The sequence below is a fragment of the Rhinolophus sinicus genome, linkage group LG07 (assembly GCF_036562045.2).
Source record: "Rhinolophus sinicus isolate RSC01 linkage group LG07, ASM3656204v1, whole genome shotgun sequence".
NCBI classification, from domain to species: Eukaryota; Metazoa; Chordata; class Mammalia; order Chiroptera; family Rhinolophidae; genus Rhinolophus; species Rhinolophus sinicus.
The window spans coordinates 23,225,392-23,243,733 of NC_133757.1; the positions used below are offsets into that span (position 1 = coordinate 23,225,392).

General features: G+C 54.4%; 1 protein-coding gene and 1 long non-coding RNA gene across 4 annotated transcripts in view; one reads left to right on the forward strand and one right to left on the reverse strand.

Moving 5' to 3' along the window:
* Nucleotides 1-83: 83 nt before the first annotated feature.
* The window catches only part of TLX1 (T cell leukemia homeobox 1), a 68,298-nt gene continuing 50,039 nt past the window's right edge, over nt 84-18,342 (reverse strand). Inside the window, exons 2-5 of one of the 3 annotated variants that reach the window (XM_019724944.2) lie at nt 10,162-10,227; nt 5,855-8,185; nt 3,596-3,833; nt 84-1,171 (exon numbers count right to left, since the gene is read on the reverse strand). In XM_019724944.2, the coding sequence (XP_019580503.2) occupies nt 949-1,171; nt 3,596-3,833; nt 5,855-6,425 (1,032 nt within the window). In that variant the 5' untranslated portion in view covers nt 6,426-8,185; nt 10,162-10,227 and the 3' untranslated portion in view covers nt 84-948. Of the gene's footprint in view, nt 1,172-3,591; nt 3,834-5,854; nt 8,186-10,161; nt 10,228-18,342 lie in introns of those variants that run through there. The other 2 variants (XM_019724943.2, XM_074339169.1) reach the window with 2 other exon arrangements.
* Nucleotides 7,082-15,909, forward strand: LOC141572904 (uncharacterized). The gene is made up of 3 exons (XR_012498455.1): nt 7,082-7,218; nt 10,371-10,521; nt 15,715-15,909. It is a non-coding gene; the product is annotated as an uncharacterized LOC141572904 (long non-coding RNA).

An 18,342-nucleotide genomic window follows, 5' to 3' on the forward strand; every position in this document is an offset into this window, starting at 1 on the left:
AAGCTCAGGCACTGGTGACTAACCCAGCAGCACCAGCTCACACCAAACCGAAGTAGCTGCAAGGTACTGGGCTCAGCAAGGAGTAGGCAGCCCTGACTCCGGATCCGGAGGGTTTTATTATTTTTTCACATAAATTACACAAGCACTTTATAAAATGGTTACACAGAAAACACCTTATAAGTGCATAACTTAAACCCCTCCCCCCTATGAACAGGATCTGGAGAAATAGGCTAAGTTTGTATGAAAACCTGCCTGTGCGTACCTGGGTGCAGCTAGGATGCGTGACGGCCTCGTAGGCCAAGTGACGCTGTTGTGGCTGCTGTGTGTGGGATGGTGTATCACAGTGTGGCCGTGGCCTTGTGTTTGTGAGAAGTGCCATGCTGTTCAGAATGAGTCTGGGTCACCCCTGGCCTGTACCTGATGGTGAGGGTCAAGGGTGAGAAGGCTATACCCTGTGGATGCATGACACTCTGCCATAGGTCGCCTGTGTGTGACTCTGGGGTGACACCAAGAGGGTGAGTGAAATTGCTTCTATGTGTGTGTGTGGGATAGGAATGGGATACAGAGAGAGGGTTCAAATGACAGCCCATGCTGTCCTCTGGGGAACCCAGAAGCTCTTCTTCCCCCACCTCCCCTGCCTCTCGTTTCCATGTGAAAAATCAGAATAAAATAAAATAGACGCTAACTGAGAGGACTCTGAATAGTTCCAGCAGGCTCAGGACCGCGTGGACATCTGGGAGGAAATCGCGGGTCCCTGTCCTCCGCTCTCTTTTCTTCTTTTCCGCATAAGAGAGAACAGTTTCGGTGAGCACGCGCGCGGGCCCCTGTGGAGGGGCTCGGCGTTCCCCTCCCTGGTGCAGTCTGAGGCGGGAGGGGTAGGAGAGAGTCCTGGCTCTCGGGCCTCTGCGACTCCTAGGCTGGGCCCAGGGCCTCTCGCGGTGGGCAGGCTCACTCGCAGGCCGACGCCACCGACGTGACGCTGGTGATCTTGGTCGAGTCGTCAGACCATGGCTGCAGGTTCTGCAGGGCGAAGAGTGAAGAATTGTGCACGCAGAGTGGGTCAGCGGGCAGCGGCTGTGCCAGGCTCTTCTGGAAGGCCTCTTGCTGCAGCTGCAGGAGGATGCGGTTTGCCTGCTGCCTCTCGGCCTCACGCTCCTCCGCGGTCTGCCGCCTGCACGGAGGACAAGCCGTTATCCACTCTTCTGGTGCCCTCCCGGGAGATAGCCTGAGCAAGCACTGCTCGGCTTGGCAGCGCCCAACTCCAGCTTGGGCCCCTCTAACGCATTTCCCTATCTTGAAGTTCCTGACTCCAACAAAGACTGGAAACCCGAAAAGTAGATCGAGCGAGCTATCCTGGGGAAGCTGTGGGAAACTGCTAGGCCCAAGCAGCTGGGCACCCACACCCCCACCAGCTTCGGAGGGCGCAGCCAAGGGTAAGACGGTATCGCCTCTCCCCAGCGGAGGAAGGCCAGGGGCCGCCGTCCTCAGCCTGAGGGGCCTCCCCTCCCCATGAATCCAAGGCACAGGCAAGAGCCAGTGGGTAAGAGCTGTCGCACCGGACCTCTCTTCTCCCAGTTCTCTCTGAGAACGTCTCCCAGGCCTCTGACCTCGTGCGCCAAGGTCTGTGTCCAGCCCGGACTGCCGCCCGACCAGTCGGCTTCCTCCGAGGCGGTCCAGGGAGGCGATGACTCACTGATTCCTTTTAATGCCTCCCCTCCACCCCGTCAACTGAGATCAAACGTCTGTCTCTAAGGTGAACAGACCTAATGGGAGTCCCCGGGGCCTCCAGAAGCAATTTGTAGGCGATCGATGAAGCCGCGCGAAGCCGGCGAGGGCCTCTCCCAGCGGCGGATCCCGGCCTCCTTCCCGCCGCCCCTTTTTGCTTTTCGCTCTGTGTGTCTCTCCGGCTCTCTTCTTTCTCTTTCCTAAACGTTTAACTGCCTGTTTCTCTTTCTTTGGGCTTTGTATTTTTATCTCTTGTTTTTCTTTCACCCCCACCCCTTTGGTTGCCTCAGAATTAAGGGAATGTGTTTGAAATGAAAATGGAGGATTTTGTCATCCATCGCTTTCCTTTATTATACATAAGACTTCGTAAGGCTGCGGGTTTTTCTTTTCTCCCTGGGGTGAGGTATCTATCTTTGCCCCCTCCCCTTTGTGTTTCAGTTTCTCTCAGCCTGCCACTGTTTTCTCTGTCCCCTACCTCCAGGGTTGGGGCGGGGGAAGGGCGCGCGGGGGTGGGGGGGAAGCTTGCCGGCTCGGTTCCCTCCCCTAGGCTGCAGCTCTGGGTGGGCCTTGGGAACACCAGTGTCCCCCTCCCCCGTACCCAGCTAGCCCTTGCTCCCTTTTTAGCTTTCCAGAGGTCTGAAGCCGGTCCCCCACCCCCATCCCAGTGGCAGGAATGTGGGGAGGAGAGAGCAACAAACTCGAGGGGCAGTGGCTTCCTTTGTGGCCACGACGGCGGAATCCCGGGCAGATTCCTCGCGTTCATTCAGAAAAAGAGGAAACTCCAATTCCTTCCTCCTGCCCCAGGCCCGCCCGGCCCGGCGCCGCCACCTTCGCCCAGACTCTCTTGCGCTCCCCCCTAAGGCCTGAGCTAGCGAGAAACTCCTGGAGGACGTGGAACTACGCGGGCCAAATGTACGGGAGGGTGCAGGGGTGCAAGGAGGCGCAGCAGAGAAAGCGCGGGTGTGTGCGGGGAAATAAGATTGCCTAGGAGTGAGTGGGACACATTATGTATGTAAGGGGGAGGAGGGAGGGAGAGAGGGAGGGTGAGAGAGAGAGAAAGAGAGAGAGAGAGAGGTTTCCCCTTCTCCCATCGCACATCCAACTACATTAATACACTATTTTTCCCCACATAGACGTCTCTCTGTCGTTCTCTCTCTCTCTCTCTCTCTCTCTCTCTCTCTCTCTCTCTCTCTGTCTCTCTCTCTCTCTCTCTGTCTCTCTCCCCCTTACACACGCGCACACACACACACACACACACACATCTGCTCCTAATTGATCCCGGGTTCTGTGGGACCCTCGAAAACCCCGCCGCAGCAGGCGCGGATTGATTTTCCCCTTCCAGGGTGTAGAACTCGCTGCGTAAAAGCCGGTCGTCTCAGTAGCAGGGAGTCAGCAGAGCCCAGACTGCCGGTCTGGGGCCCCAGACGCTCTGCCGGGAGCCCGGCTGGGGCGCAGAAACAGAGTGCAGGCCATTCTGTCTCCAGGCTCCGGGATAGAGGAAGCATCTCTGTAAGCGCGAGTTTGCGCAAACCAAACGCCCCGCACGACTCACTGATTCAGGAAGCCCAGACTGCATAGACTGCTCTAACCGGGTATTTCCCCCAGCAGCGGCGAGGACCAGCCGCATCTACACAGGCAGAATGTGCGGGCCAGAAAGCCAGGAAGCCTCTGGTGAAAGACAGCCGGGGCTCTCCAGCCCCATCTCGGTCATCGGCCTCTCTTGCCTCCCGCTGCCCGCGAGCCTAGCAGGAGCGGCCGGCTCCCCCGAACCGATCGGAAACCGGGAGCGGAGGGAGTGTGAGCGCCAGTAGAGGCCCGGAACCCAGAGCGACCCGAGACTGCACCGCCCGCGCCCGCCCCGCGCGCTCACCTCCACTTCGTCCGCCGGTTCTGGAACCAGGTTTTGACCTGCGCGTCAGTCATTTTGAGCGCCTTGGCCAGGGCGGCGCGTTCGGCCGAGGCCAGGTACTTCTGGCGGTGGAAGCGCTTCTCCAGCTCGCAGATCTGCAGGCGTGTGAAAGACGTGCGCGGCTTCTTCTTCTTGGGGGGTGTCCGGTTCTGATAGGGGTGACCTATACGGCGTGTTACAGTGAAGGGTGAGAGGGCCACTGGAGCGGGAGACAGACAGACGGCAGAGGCAAGCGGCAGAGCGTCAGGAGATGTCCCAGGCCCGACACCCCGCGAATCAGCGAGCGCAGCGGCTAGACGCCCTGAGCAGGGCCTTGATCCTCCCGTCAGCCCTCAGGTCCAAGCCCTGGCAGAAAACAGCCTCCTGCAGCCAGGCCACGGCCAGTCACCACGGAGGCCTGCCTAGCCCTGGGCTCCCACGTGCCCAACTAGACACAGCTGCAGTCGCCTCCCCAGTCTCCTTGAGGGACATGTCTGAGGCGAGCTAAAGATTGCAGCCCCCGACCCCCAACAGCTTCAGGCCTCCAGCCTCAGAGAAGCTGCCCAACAGTAAGAAGCCACGCTTGGTCAATACCCTGGACCCTATGTCCTGACCAGAGCCTCCATCACACAGCAACATACACAGACTCATTACATTCAACAGGGGCACATTATAGACCTATACACCCAAAGAAGCTGGTAAATAGGTACAGGCACACAGACAAACGCACACAGGACACAGGGGAACACAAGGTGACACAAAGCAACAGCCTTACACTAACTCCCTCAGGACCTTCTTCAGGCTGAAGCAAGATTAGAATGAGCTGTGGGTCCCCTAAGTAGGCCCTGTGTGGAGTACCTTTCACAAGATATCCAGGACCAGTGGGCCCCAGGCTGGGGTTTCCAATTGAGCCCTTCAAGACTGGCCTGGGCTGGGGGGGGGTGGGGAGTAGGCACCAGGCCCTGACTCACCAGGCCCAAGAGGACTTGTGTTGAGGCATTGGGGCTCCTTAAATACAGGGCCCAAATGGAATGGCTTTTCTGCCTCTGTGCACCCCACCCCAAACTTTTGCCACAGACCCAGAGTCTGAGCCAAGGTTCCAAGGCCGGAACAGGAGCAGAGGGCCTGGGGTGCCTTGGGACCTCCTAGCCTGGGGTCTAGCTCTAAGCTGCCTATTGCCCTTTAACAGTTGGGCCCTGGATCCCAAGCCCCACGGGAGTCCCATGTCTCGGCAGCGGCCTGTGCCTCCTGCCTCCTCTCTCTAAGGCCAGACAGGGAACCCAGACTCAACTCATGGCTGCTTCTCAGCGGGCGTGGGGGCCTGGCCCGGCGGGAGGATCGTGCTCTTGGATCCAGGGAACGCTAAGGGCAGCGGGAAATGAGGCCAGGGAAAGGGGCCACCGCAGGAGCTAGAGCTGAACGCCAGGAGCGGAAGCAGTAGCAGAGGGAGCTGGGGCAAACGGAGGAAGGCACGGAGTAGGCAGCGGAGAGGGCGGCAGCCGGCGCCGCCGAGTGCGTAATCGTCCCAGGAATTGTCCTTTGGTGGCTAATCGATCGTGGGCCTCGCCGGTGCGTTATTCACGCCGGAGGGCCGGGTGTTGGGGGAGCAAGCCGAGCCCGGACAGAACGAAAATGAAGCGGGAGGCTCAGCCTCAACGCTGCCACCAACTTGTACGAAACCCGCAGTCCAGGCCCACCAGCTCTGTTGCTGTAGTCGGGCTGGTGGCCTCTGCCCGCCTGGCAGCGCGACACTGGAGCTTGGTGTGTATGTGGGGGCGGGGAGGACGAGCGGTGGGCAACCTGTTCTTTCCTTGCGTCTGATTCTGGGGCTTGCCGCCTGGCCAGAGAACATCGGCCCGGACGGAAGAAACAGTTTGTTCACTTCGCGCCCCTTCCTCCGAGATTCCCGAGCACCAAGTGCCGGCGGAAGGTAGTCCCGAAGCTACACTCCCCTTCCCTCCGCCTGATCGGGCCTAGGGACTCCGAGAGCCGATCAGGGAGCGCTCCTCAGAGCAGGGGTCCTGCGAGAGAGAAGCAGAGGGGCCCCGCGGCTGGGAGAACTCTTCCCGCGTGGCAACTCCGCGAGCATAGAAAGGTGGCGGGCGGCTGAACTTGGGGGAAGCGCCAAGAGGAGCTGGGCGACCTGGCGCGCAAAGGGGACTGCAGGGAGCCCCTGGGCCGGGGAGGGGTAGCGCAGAGCCCGGGCCGCGGCCAGGCGGGGCGCGCGCGGGCCGGACTCACCTGTGAATCTGTCCTTTGTGTATCTGCGGTTACTTTCCATCCAGGGGAAGGTGAGGCCGGTGAGGTTGTTGACTGCCGGCACAGCAGGCACCGAGGGCACGGTGGGCAAGCCGGTAGCCAGAGGCTGGGGGTGGGCCACCGCTCCAGCTAGCGGCCTGTGCGCGGGCACCCGGATCACCCCCGCAGCGCTCAGCGCCCCTCCGCCGCCGCTGCCCCCACCGCCGCCGGCGGGACCGGGGCCGCTCGCCAAGGCCATGTTCACGTTGTAGGAGCCAGCCAGCGGGCCCATACTGCAGGCGCTACCGCCGCCTCCCGCCGGGCCACCAGGACCGCTCGGGCCGCCAGCGCCGTAGGCCCCCGCGCCGCCTGCCCCGGCCCCGGCCACTGGTCCCCCGCCGCCGTAAGCGTAGGCGCCTCCGACCAAACAGCCAAGGCCGTATTCTCCGTCCTGGAGGCGTGAGTTGGGCCCCATGCAGCCGCCCTGGTCCGGGCTGTTGAGGATCTGGTCGATACCGAAGCTGATGGGCTCCGCGTGGCCCGGGTGGAGATGGTGCGGACCCAGGTGCTCCATGCTGGCCCCCGGCCCCGGCCCCGCGGGGCGGGGGGGCCTGGGCGGCGGCGCTCGCTGTTCTTGGCTCTGGGGGCAGCGCACGGGGGCGCGAAGGCGGCAGCGCGGCTCCTAGCTGCGTGGAGACTTGGAGGCGAAGTGCGCAGAAGGGCTAAAGTAGGGGGGAGGGGAAGCAGAGAGGGGGCGCCGTATTCTATCCTTCTCTGGCTGCTCCTTCACCACTCAGGCTGCTCGCTAGCTGTTGACTCTGGGACATCAATCACCGGGCGAAAAAGCCCGGTGCGAGCTAGCCTCGCAGTTTCGGCCGGGTCTCTCCATTGGCTGTGCGCGGAGAGGAGCGGGATGAATGACAGCGCGGGGGAGGGGCGCAGAAGAGGAGCGGGAGGCCGGGAGCCCAGGCAGATGCCAGAGCCAGAGACAGAAGGACGGAGACCGAGGCTCAGAGAAGTAGTTCAGGAAGAGGGGAACCAGAGACTTAAGAGGAGAAAGAAAAAGAACAGGAGGCGGCCATTCCCTGAGACCGATAGACAGATGGAGCCCAGGAGATGGAGGTCACAGCCCTCTTCCCAGCCAGGCAGGAGCCGTCCACTCATTTTGAATTGGACCAAAGGGGTCCAGCCCACTGGCCTCTGGGGAAGAGGTGTCCTTGCACTACAGGAGAATCTCCCCAAGGGCTCAGCTTGGAAACACCTGTCCATCAACCAGAGGATTTACACCAAACTTCAAATCCAGCTTGTTAAACAGTAGAAGACTGTCAACTCCCCAGGTATGGAGCCCAGGCCCCTGAGGCAGGAAGGTGAGTTCAGGCTTGTCCTTCTTTAAAACATGGGCCTATGAACAACTATAAGTTGGGGGAGAAAAATCAACAACCTCCAACTCAGCTGTTTAGAGAAACTGAGGAAGGGAAGACGTCTAAAAGGCAGGCACAAGACAAGGGAGTTGGCTTGGGACTTGCTGCCAGGGTGCCCATGCCTCAAGATACTCTTTTCCTTTAGAATAAACAGATGTTTCAAGAAGCAGTTCCCACAGTATGTGAATGAATTCAATCAGATTGCTTTCACCTAGCAACTAGCCCAGGGCTGGCTATTCCAAGCAAGAAACCTTTGGACTGGTGAAGGGAAGGAGTTATTTTCTTTTGGAATCTTGGGAGGCAGGCCTAGGGGCTTAAGGCAGTGGGGGCTGGGGGATGGTGAGACCAAGATGAGGGAAGTGCATCCAGGACAAATTTAGGCCTTTTCAAAGTTTTGCCTGTGGCTGACTGGCTTAGAGCCCAGGAGAGAAGGAGGAAACTCCCTTTTTCTGCTTCCTCTCTTTCTCCTCTTCAGTATGGAAAGGTCCTCTCTCTCTCAGGAGCCAAGCTCTGGGAAGGGCACACGTTGGATCACTTGGGATCTATTTCTGGTCTATTTCAGATTCAACAGGCCTTCAGAGAAGGGCTATTTCCATCAGACAAGATGCTAGAATGCAAAGGTACATCTTCTACTTACCAAATCTTATTGCAGTGTAATATTTGCTTTGGCCAAAGTGTTGGTTCCTTCCACTTGAAGAGATCTCCTTGGAGGCAGGAATGGCTTACTCATCTCTATTCCCTCCTGTGGTGTATAGCCCCAATTCACAAAATGGAGTCTTCTTGAGTGAATAATACATGAGTGTCTTTATTCAACAAATTTATGTGAGTACCTACTATGTGTCAGGCATGGTTCTTGGCATTGAGAAAACAGCAGTGAACAAAACAAAGTTCCCGCTTTCATGGAACTGACATTCTGTAGAGGGGGTCAGACAATAAACAAAGAAGCAAATAAAATAAACCAGATGGTAATAAGTGTTATGGAAAACACTATGAACTCTACATCAACTCTTTAAGATGAGTATTACCCCTAATTTACAGGTGCAAAGAAACCAAACTTCAGAGAGGCTAAGTGGCTTGATCAAGACAGAAGAGCTGAATTGGACTTGCTTTTATGGGTTACCCGGAAACCTGGCTGCTGGTTGGAAGGGCATCTCTATGGGGAAAAACTTGTCTGGGCTCCAGGCAGGTAGACAAGGCCCACTCAGTACAAAGCCAGATGTGGTGTTGTTTGTAAACACTAAGCAGAAACATGAAGAGAGCTCCATTGGGTGGGTAGTACCTACTCAATATGGGTACTACACCTCTACCCAGGAGGTTCCATAACTTTCTATGGAAGTTGTTTGAACTTGAATGTGTCTCTTTCCTGCCTCTTCTCTTGAGGGAACTAGAGATAGACATAAATGTTTTATTGAGAAACTACTATGTGCCAGACAGCACACCACACTGATCTCATTGAAGACTCACAACAATGTTGTGAAGTTAATAGAAACATCTTCATTGTTTAATAATTAAGAGAACAAAATGAATGTTCACAGCAATACTATTCATAATGGCCCAAAAGTGGGAACAACTCAAATGTCCATCATTTGATGAATGGATAAATAAAATGTGGTATAGTCATACAATTGAATATTATTCAGCCATAAAAAGGAAGTCCTGGTTCATACTACAACATGGAAGAACCTAGAAAACATTATTCAAAGTGAAAGAAGCCAAGCACAAAAGGCCACATATTATATGATTCCATTTATGTGAACCATCCAGAATAGGCAAATCCATAAAAGTGGAAAGTTGATTAGTGTTTGCCCAAAGCTAGAGGGGCGGGGGGGTGAGAAGTGACTGCACATGGATACAAAGTTTCCGTTTCAAGTGATGAAAATATTTTGGAATTAGATAGTGGTGATGGTTGCACAACTGAATATACTAAAAATCACTGAGTTGTATGATTTAAATGGCTGAAATTACAGTATGTGAATTGTATCTCATTAAAAACAAAAACTGAGACTCCGTAAGATGAACAAAGTTGCCAAAGTTCCACAGACAGAAGAGAATTGAGCTGGGATCCCAACATCTGAACTACTTTCCCTGTAGAGGGTGAAAACTATGGAGAGAGGCCCTTCAGCATCCTTTGAGGCTGGGTCCCAGTTGCCTTGCTCCTTTTAGTCACATTTGTGTCTAATCACAGTTCTGGATGCTGCAATTAAAACCCTATCTTTCTAAGTTATCCTCAGAACAATTTCTTTTTGTCACACTGCCCCATGCAGGAAATCCTTGAATGTTCCTAACAGCCCTCCTTTCCTCCCTTCCTCCTCCAGATGCATCTTTCCAGCTCCTATGGCTTTCCAATCCTGCCTGTTCCACCCTTTGGACATATGCCTCACTCAGCTCTTGAACTCCTCAGCTCTGGTGCTAGTTGTCCAGGGTACCTGGGAGGAGAACTAAACCTTGCTGGTCCAGTCTAAGTTTGGCAGAGGTGACAGCTGCCTAGGGACCCACTAAAGCTGTCAGGATGCTCTACTCATCAAATCCAGAAACTCAGGGCCATCCTGCCTTTCTCCTGCCCTCACTGCTGCCTGCCTGACTGGTCTCTTCTGGATCTCCCACCCACCTCTCCTGCTTATCAGAAGCAACTTTTATCCCAATTCATTTCTGAACTGCTGGCCTCCCCCCAGTCAGGGTTCTTTGAGTCTAGCTTGACCTTGGCCTTTGTCTTCCAATGGGATAGTGGCTGAGGGCAGGGTTACCCTCTTAGTCCCTTCTATGCCCAGAAAGATGAGACAAGAGGTCCAGGATACTTTGGGTTCTGGCCCCCGCTTCTCCCCAAAGCAGTGCTACCTGAGCACAGTGCTGCAGGTTGGAAAGTTTTCTGAAATGGGGAGGGAGACTCACACAGAGCTTATATTTGGTGCAGTTTTTGTGTTTCCACAGTGCTTTTCCATGCCTTGCAGAGTAGCCCTGTTAGGAAAGAGGAGATGAGGTAAAGAAGGAGAAGGCAGGATTCACAAAGCATCAGTTATTTCCTAGGCATCTTCAGTCATACTTATTATCTCATCCTCCAATCATCCTGTGATGTACCTTTTGTTGTCTCCATTTTACAGATGAGAAAACTGAGGCACTGAAAGCTGGAAAGGGACAGAGACTGCACTCCAATGGTGCTTTTCTGACTCTATTCATTACAAGCTGCTTCCTCAACACCAAACTTGGCAGATGAGGTCCTTGCCTTGCAGGAGTATCTTTGCACATGTCTAGGTGAGTTCCAGCCCTGAGGCCACCTGGTAACATCCCCTCTCCCAGTGCCACCCAATCCCCGCCCCCCTTTGCCTGCAGAATAAAGAAGTGCCTCCAATTAAAAGAGGAGCAGCTGGGTCTGAGGCTGAGGCTGGGGTAGGAGAAAAGGGAGGGCTCAGCCACCCGGGAGGCCCTTTTGGATCCCACACAGCTCCCTTCCTCCTCTGGGAGAGAACCCTGGGCCAGGGGTTGTCCTTTAGCTTAGGGGTATGTGTGATAACTTAATTACTTTCCGTTTGTGGGACTGTGTGTCCATAAGGGGAAAGCTGGATATGGAAGTGTGCGTGACAGTGACGGTTGTTGTGCAGATATACTGGGCTTGTCTTTAAGGAATAATTTAAAAAATGTACCCAGCTATGTGTTTACCCAAATATGTACTGAGTGTCCATTATATATCAGTGTTAGGCTGTTGGGACACAACTGCAACCAAAATGCACGTCTGTAAGAATCCTGGGGAAGAGGAAGGGAGTTGGATTCACTGTTATAACTGGATTTGTCGATGTAAGGATATGTGTGTCAGTGAGCACGCAAGAACGTGTTTTCTGTAACAGGATCAGTGTGTATCTCTACAACTGTCCCTCTGTAATGGACACATACGATGGTGTCCCTCAGCGACTGTGTGCAAGTGTGAATGGAATAACGATGTGTGTTGCTGATGGTGTATGTATCTGTGGGAGGGGTGTCTCATTCTCCAGTGTAGTTGTCAGGGAAATGGCCATATGTGGGCCTGTGGGTGTGGGAAGAGGGGCTAGCGTATGCCCAATGGGTATTTAGCAGGGAAAGGGTGAATCAGGCTGAGAGATATGTAAGGGGACGTATAACATGAAGCAGTTCATGGTGGGACCATTGAGGTCAGATTCCCAACACCAAAGTGCCCTTTCTGCCTCAGGAAAGACAGGAGAATGTTCCTGTTCCGTGGAGGATGCCTGCACAGCGGGTAACTTAGGCACGTAGAGACCCAGTACAGGGCACCCCACCTTCCGAGAGCCCTGGGGGTAGGGGTGGGGGTTGTCTCCAGAAGGTTAAGCTGGGAAGGAAGGAGTGAGCAGGTCAGGCTGGTTCCAGCCATGTGACTCAGTGATTCTTCAGGGCTGGGGTAGGAAGGCAGGGGTTGTATAGGGCCAGCCCCAGGTGTCCCCACCCAATCCTTCTAGTAACAGGAACCAAGGAACTCTCTAACACGAAAAGTCAGGCACACATTTCCTATCAGTGGAGGGACCCCAGTGGGTAGGAGACAGACCGTCCTTGATATAGGACATACCTTAGTGTCACCTGGTTTAGGGGCCAGCACCTCTCTCCTCCATCCCTACTCCCCTACCTCAAAGCCTGCTTGAACAATGGAGTCTTATGTTTGGCCCTCCTTTCTAAGGCTCCCCTCTCAGTTTCTGACTGAAAGGAAGCTGTTGGCCCTATCACCCCTAGGCACTGACCAACTCCCTCCCAAGGGAGGGCCAAAGACCCTCAGGTCCCACCATCCAGCATTAGTGCCCTTGACAGGATATACCCTTTGATTCTAGGTCTCCTCTCAGGAAAGCACAGGGCAGAGGGTGTGTGGAGAGAAGGTTCAGGGCAAGACAGACCCCCCCACACCTTGTTATCCCCTCACAGCTCCTGGAGGGCTCCCTGAGCATCGCCCAGGAGGGCACCAAGCTGGGCCTCCCACCAGTGGATCTAGTAGAGCAGCTCCGCTTAAGACCCAGGGAACCAGGGGCAAGGCCCAGCTTCCCATCCTTAGCCTCTACCTTCATCTCTACTCAGCTGCCAGTTGGGTCTGTGCCTGTGGGAGGAATTTTGGATGACAGATGGCACCCCAGGTAGACACACCCAGAGCGGGGAAGGGAGGGGGACGAGAGAGCGCTAGCCCACCACGGGCCTGGCCTCCGAGGGCCACCGTCTTCCAGGAACTATCCTAGGGGCTGAGACGAGCGAGCGAGGGGCTGGCCGATACCCTTCGTGACCCACCTCTGTGGCTGTGCGCGTTCTCCCACTACCGTCTCCAGTAAAGCCAGAATGAGCGATCTTTCTGGCGGCGCCAAGATCTTGCAGTGCCCTTATCTATCCATTTCTCGCTTCCATTCCTTGCCCCCAAGAAGCATAGATTTGACCTCAGAGGAAGGGCAGATGGAGACCCAAAGGACAGATGGGAGTCCCGAAACCCGGACTCCCAGCGGTCCTCCATCCGAGCTGCGGAGGGGAAGGCTGAGGTGGAGATCTCGCAGTCTCCGGCCACCTTGGCATGGACCAATCTCCTAGTTTGGGGGGACACGAGAGGCGTGTCTGAAGCTGCGGGCCCCCACTGAGCCACGGCCCGGCTGTTCTGGGAACGGATAACCTGATCGGCTGGGGCGCCGCCGCCGGTTAAGAGGGCCTGGCCGCCTGGCGAGCCTGGTGGATTCGGGAAGTGTCGTCGAGTTTGAAATGAACCGTCCAAGCTTCTCGTCCATCAGAAAAGCAAGGGGTGGGGTGAGGGGGGGAACGAATTCGGTCTGGGAGACCCAGCTGCTGCGGGGCTGCTGCCGGTGCTAGTGGTGGTGGGGTAATGTGTTCCATATCCAACTCGACTGCACAGGGACTCCTGTCTATACACAAATGGTTGTGCACAGACCCACAGAATACCCTAGGTTTCCCGGGTACAATGCTGGAGCAGCTACAACCCCCTCTCACACCAGCTCCCAGACCCACACTCACATTGCACACAAAACACAGTCTCCACGGACGCTCAACATCTCCTGCACACAGGCACACACAGGTGCCCACAGACACACCAGCCGTACTCACATCCCCTCGGCAAACATGCAAAACCAAACCGAACCTTCCCACACAGCCTACAGCTCACACTGCACAGGTACACGCCGACTCTAGGAACCTGCTGGTCCACACCCTCCCACGGCCCCTCCTGCTCCCTCCCTTCACACTCTGCCGGCCACACTGGGGCACAAGCAGCCACACAGTTTCCCAACTTTTTCGGGGAGGCCAAGGTTGCTTTCTCTCGGAGGGGGGTGGGGCGGACAGAGCCGCAGGTGCCAGAAGTGGGGGGTGCGGAAGGGTGAGGAACTGTATCCATATGCATGGGCTCAGAGCACAAAGAGCAGCTGCCCGAAGCTCAGCCCCTGCGGGCCCAGAGCTGTGCAGAGATGGAGGCGGCCCAGCTAATTGAATTAGGCTGGCCAGGCCCTGCCACCCGCACGCCACCCGTGTCCCCTCTGCCACCAGTCCCCAGGTGCCGCAGGCGCTCATTGGGTGCTGAGGGATGGATTGAGGGAAGGAGGCACCGCCGCCTGAGCCCCTGCCTGGGGCAGCCTCCTCCCCACCCCCCAATAATCCCATTGTCCCGCAGACTACGTGTGGTACTGTGTACCAAGGATCCCCAACTGGACTGTGACGCTATGATTGATGGGACAGCAGCAAAGGAGCTGATATGGCCCTCCTCCACCCACTCTTCTCCCTGGTTCTCAGCTGCCTCTGATTTGGGTACCCCTTCCCTGCCAGGGAAGTGGGGTGTGAGGAGGAGAGAGGTGAACCATTGCTGGGAATTGAACTGTCTGGATGCCTTCATGAGGGACACGTGCTCCACGTGGGCAGACAGAGTGCAGCCTGCGTGAGAGTGGGGCGAATGAGTGGTTTGGACTTTGACTGACTTCAGAGTGTGCAAAAGCTTTGAGAACTGTAAGCCCCTGTGCAGTGAGTGGGGTGCTGGGTGTGTGTGTGTGTAGGGGAGGTGTCCTAGAGACTGAGCCAGGGGGATCCCAGGAGTGTGGGAGAGGGCCACCACCCCAGGCACCTAGGGCTGCTGTGGGCTTTAGGGACCATCCAGTGGCCAGCACTGCTGCTGAGACCCTGCCCCAGCCAGTACAGCCCCCCCACCTGCTGCTGCCCTCCACTGCTGTCTGCTGAGTGTTGCCAAACCACTTAGGATACATAGTGAAGTGAGGTCCCCTAGAAATCCAACGGGGGGTGGAGCAATCCAAAGCTGGCAGCCTTGTGCCCTCCAGAAGGGCTCAGTGAATTGGACAGGGACTACACCTTTGGGAGGAGTAAGGCCAAGGGGAATCGTAACTGCCACCTCCAAAACTCTTTGCCCTGCTGCCCAAAGCTCCTGAAAGGGTGTGGGGGTGGACGTGGGTGGCAATAATCTGGTGGTAGGCCTGGCAGGCCACCCAGAGACGCTAGGCACAAAGGAGCACTAGGCGCTCTTGCAGGCTGGGGGCCAGGCCTCTGCAGCCTGCACCGTGTTTCCCGGGACTTTTACTGCATCACTGAGATGAGCAGTGACATCCCCCTCTTCCCTTTCATAAATATTGCATCTTCCCAATGCAATTACAGGAGACGGAGCGGCATGAACATTTACTAAATAAGATTATGGGGTAATGCTAATGCAGTTTATGTCTGCGCTCTGACACCAGACAAACTCCCTATTAATAACCTCTCAATGAGGCGGGAAGCTCAGAACGCAGAGCCTGGGGCTGCCCAGGCCACACACTCGGGAAGAATGGCCACAGCATGGCTGCCCTGCATTCCAGGGCTCCATCAGCCTGTGTCCTCTCCTGGGCTGCCAGGGCCACCCTCCTCTCTGGGCCTCTTGGCTTGGAGCTCCCCTTCTCCAGAGGCAGCCTCGCTAGCTCCCCGCCTCCAAGCTGGGGAGCCTCATTCACACCCTCACTTCTTTCTTTTAACTTCTTTTTGTGCAACACTTTGGTCCCAGCTCATGCTCTGCCCCTCTCTTCAAAATCCACACTGCTGGAGGGACCCAGTTCTCCTCCCTTAAAGCGCATGCAGGGCACATAGACCTTCCCTGGCTTAGAAACTGCTCACCGTTGCCTATAGAGAAATCGAAACCCTTTATCCTACCATTCCAGGCCCACAACTGACTTTCTGCTTCATCAGTAGTACCCTCCCCCAGTCTCTGGCTACCATTAGCCTTTTTGTGTCAACTGAGTTAACATACTCTCACACTTGCAACCAAGTCTTGGGTGCGATGCTCTGACAACACCCATGTCCCCACCACAAAAAAAGAAAAGAAACAGAAAATTCCTACTCCTACTTCAAAGCCCAGCTCAAATTTCTGCGTCCCCAACATTCTCCAGGCATAATTCACGAGTCCCTCAAGTGGCCAATAGCACACAGTTCTAAAAATTGCCTTTTTTGTTGTTATAGATTTGGAGTCACAGAGACATGGATTGGAGTCCCAGCCACACTGCTGTACAAATGTGAATTAACAGATCAATTGACTTCTCTGGCCCTTGCTTTTTTCATTGATAAAACATGCACAGTGGACTCTGCCTTCTATTTCATCAAAGCCATTGTCAGAATCGACATAAAGATGAGACAATGTAAAAGTTTCCTAATTCAGTGGATGTATCTGCTTTACCATCTTTCTTATTGCATTAACATTTATGTAACAGGTTTGTCATCCCTGCAGGTCTGGAGTCCTTGAAACTGAATGTAGTCCAGCCGTGCTCATGTTCTCAGACTCAGTTGACGAGCTCCTCAGACATACTAGATGCCCTTCTCCTTGTCTCCCTAACTTCCCTCCTCTTGAGGGTCCCACTGAGAGGACAAGGCTAAGGCAGCAGAGATAAGTTCTGGAGAAATAGGATATCGATGCAACCGAAAACTGCAGATAGGATTTCAAGGTCAAGAGAGCCAGCCCCCTGCCTCAGGCCTCGCTGGTGCTGGCTGGTCATTAACACAGCTCTGGGTTCTTCTTGGCCTTCAAATCAAAAGAGATGTCATGCCCAAGGACCACAGTAATGAGGAACCAGGGAGGGGCTGGGTAGCCTGCAGCCTCAGCAAAAGCTTCCGCTCCTCAGAGGCCTACCCTCCTTCCTCCCCCCTCCTCCATCTCTCTGAAGTCAGCGAAAAGTTTGAACAGCTTCTGGAAGAACGAGGTTCAGTTCGTTTGCCTTTGGAGCAGCCAGAGGGGTGAGGGACACTGGCAAGGCCTCTGCTCCCACCTCTCTACAAAGGCCAAACCATCTTTACCTCAGAGAAGTCATAGGGCCTGTGGGGACAGGGCCTGGAAGATGGGGGAGTGGGAGCAATGCTTTACCATAGTCTCCAGCTCTCTTTCCCTTCAAACTGGGGCTCTACCTGGTCAGGCCAGCACTACCAACTCCAACCTGCCATTCCTGCCCTGGGCTACAAGTGACTTTGCTGAATGCTGCAAACCTGTCTGAATCTGTCTGGGGCATTGCAGACTTACGACGACATCCCTTCACTTATTTACGAAGCATTAGGCTTGATGCTCTTTTCTCTTTTCTTTTTCTCTCCACCCTACCTCACCTGTTCGGTCTCCCTCTTGAGTGCTCTTGGAAAGCTTCCTAACCAGCCCTTTTGCCCAACTTGTACAGTGTGTGCACACAAACACATACACCAGTTCACAGGTACATGCAGACCCTCACTCTCAAAAACACATGTAAAACTCCTGAACATAGTACATCAGTCTGTCCTGGAAGTCCTGAGTCCCTCTGTGCAGACATGCAGCTGTGCTGTCTGTCTCCCACTGAAAAACGTGCACCCAGAGAAGTATACAACCACACAGGTTGACATGTTCATACAGAAGGACGCACAAACACAAATACACAACCAGTCAACATGCCAGGCCCAGTTTCGGAAGTTGATGCTGCCATCGAATCTTCCAGAGATTGCCAGGGATCAGGGAAATGCCTTCTTTTATCCTTGGCGGGAATTCTGTACACAGAGCATAATGTGTGCTCAGGGTATTTGGGGCTCCTACAATTGTATGACAGGATTGGGAAAAACCACTCCCCAGAAGGTACCTGAGCTCTGAGTCATCTGAGAGGACCTGAAGAAGAAGGAGGAGCATAAATCTGAGCTGGGGGTGTGTTCTGTTCATTGGAACCAGAACCTGCCCGTCATCTGTACTCAGTAAACCAGATGAAGATCCTAAGGCAGGAAGTAGGAACCAGTGGGCAGGCACCAGAGGGGTGTGGACTTTGAAACAGGAAAGGAAGGAGCTATTTGGGCCTCTCTCAGGGAGTGGCCCTCAGTTCCAAAAAGCACAAGGTAAAGATGGCACTTTGCTTAGGGCTGGCTCCTTGGGCTCTGGTGAAGCCAGGCCTGGCAGTGACCAGGAAGAGCAGAGGAGCTGTACCAAAAAGGGTTTGTTTCCACCTCAGTGTATTTCAGGAAAACCAATTAGGGCAAAGAGAAATACACTAGGGTAAAAGGTGGAGCTTCGGGGGCAAGAGAGGGGCCAAGAATAATGGAAAGACCAAAGGGACTGATGTTTAAACAGGATTCAAAATTTCCCTCTGCCACTCTAACACAGCTGTGTAATCTTGGACAACACACTTAACCTCTCTGATCCTCAGTTTGCTCTTCTACAAAATGAAGATACACTACCTATTTTGTATGATTGTGGTGAAAATTTTAAAATGAAGTAAAAGTGCTTAGCCCAATGGCTACTGTGTTTCCCCGAAAATAAGACCTAGCTGGACAATCAACTCTAATGCGTCTTTTGGGGCAAAAATTAATATAAGACCCGGTATTATATTATATTATATTATATTATATTATATTATATTATATTATATTATATTATATTATATTAAAGACCTGGTCTTATTTTACTATAAGTAAAATAAGTAATATAAGACCCGGTCTTATTATAGTAAATAAGACCGGGTCTTGTATTAATTTTTGCTCCAAAAGATGCATTAGAGCTGATTGTCTGGTCAGGTCTTATTTTCGGGGAAACACGATAGCACATGGCAGGATCCAAAACATGGTGGCTATATATGAAAAGGAAATAACTAGAAG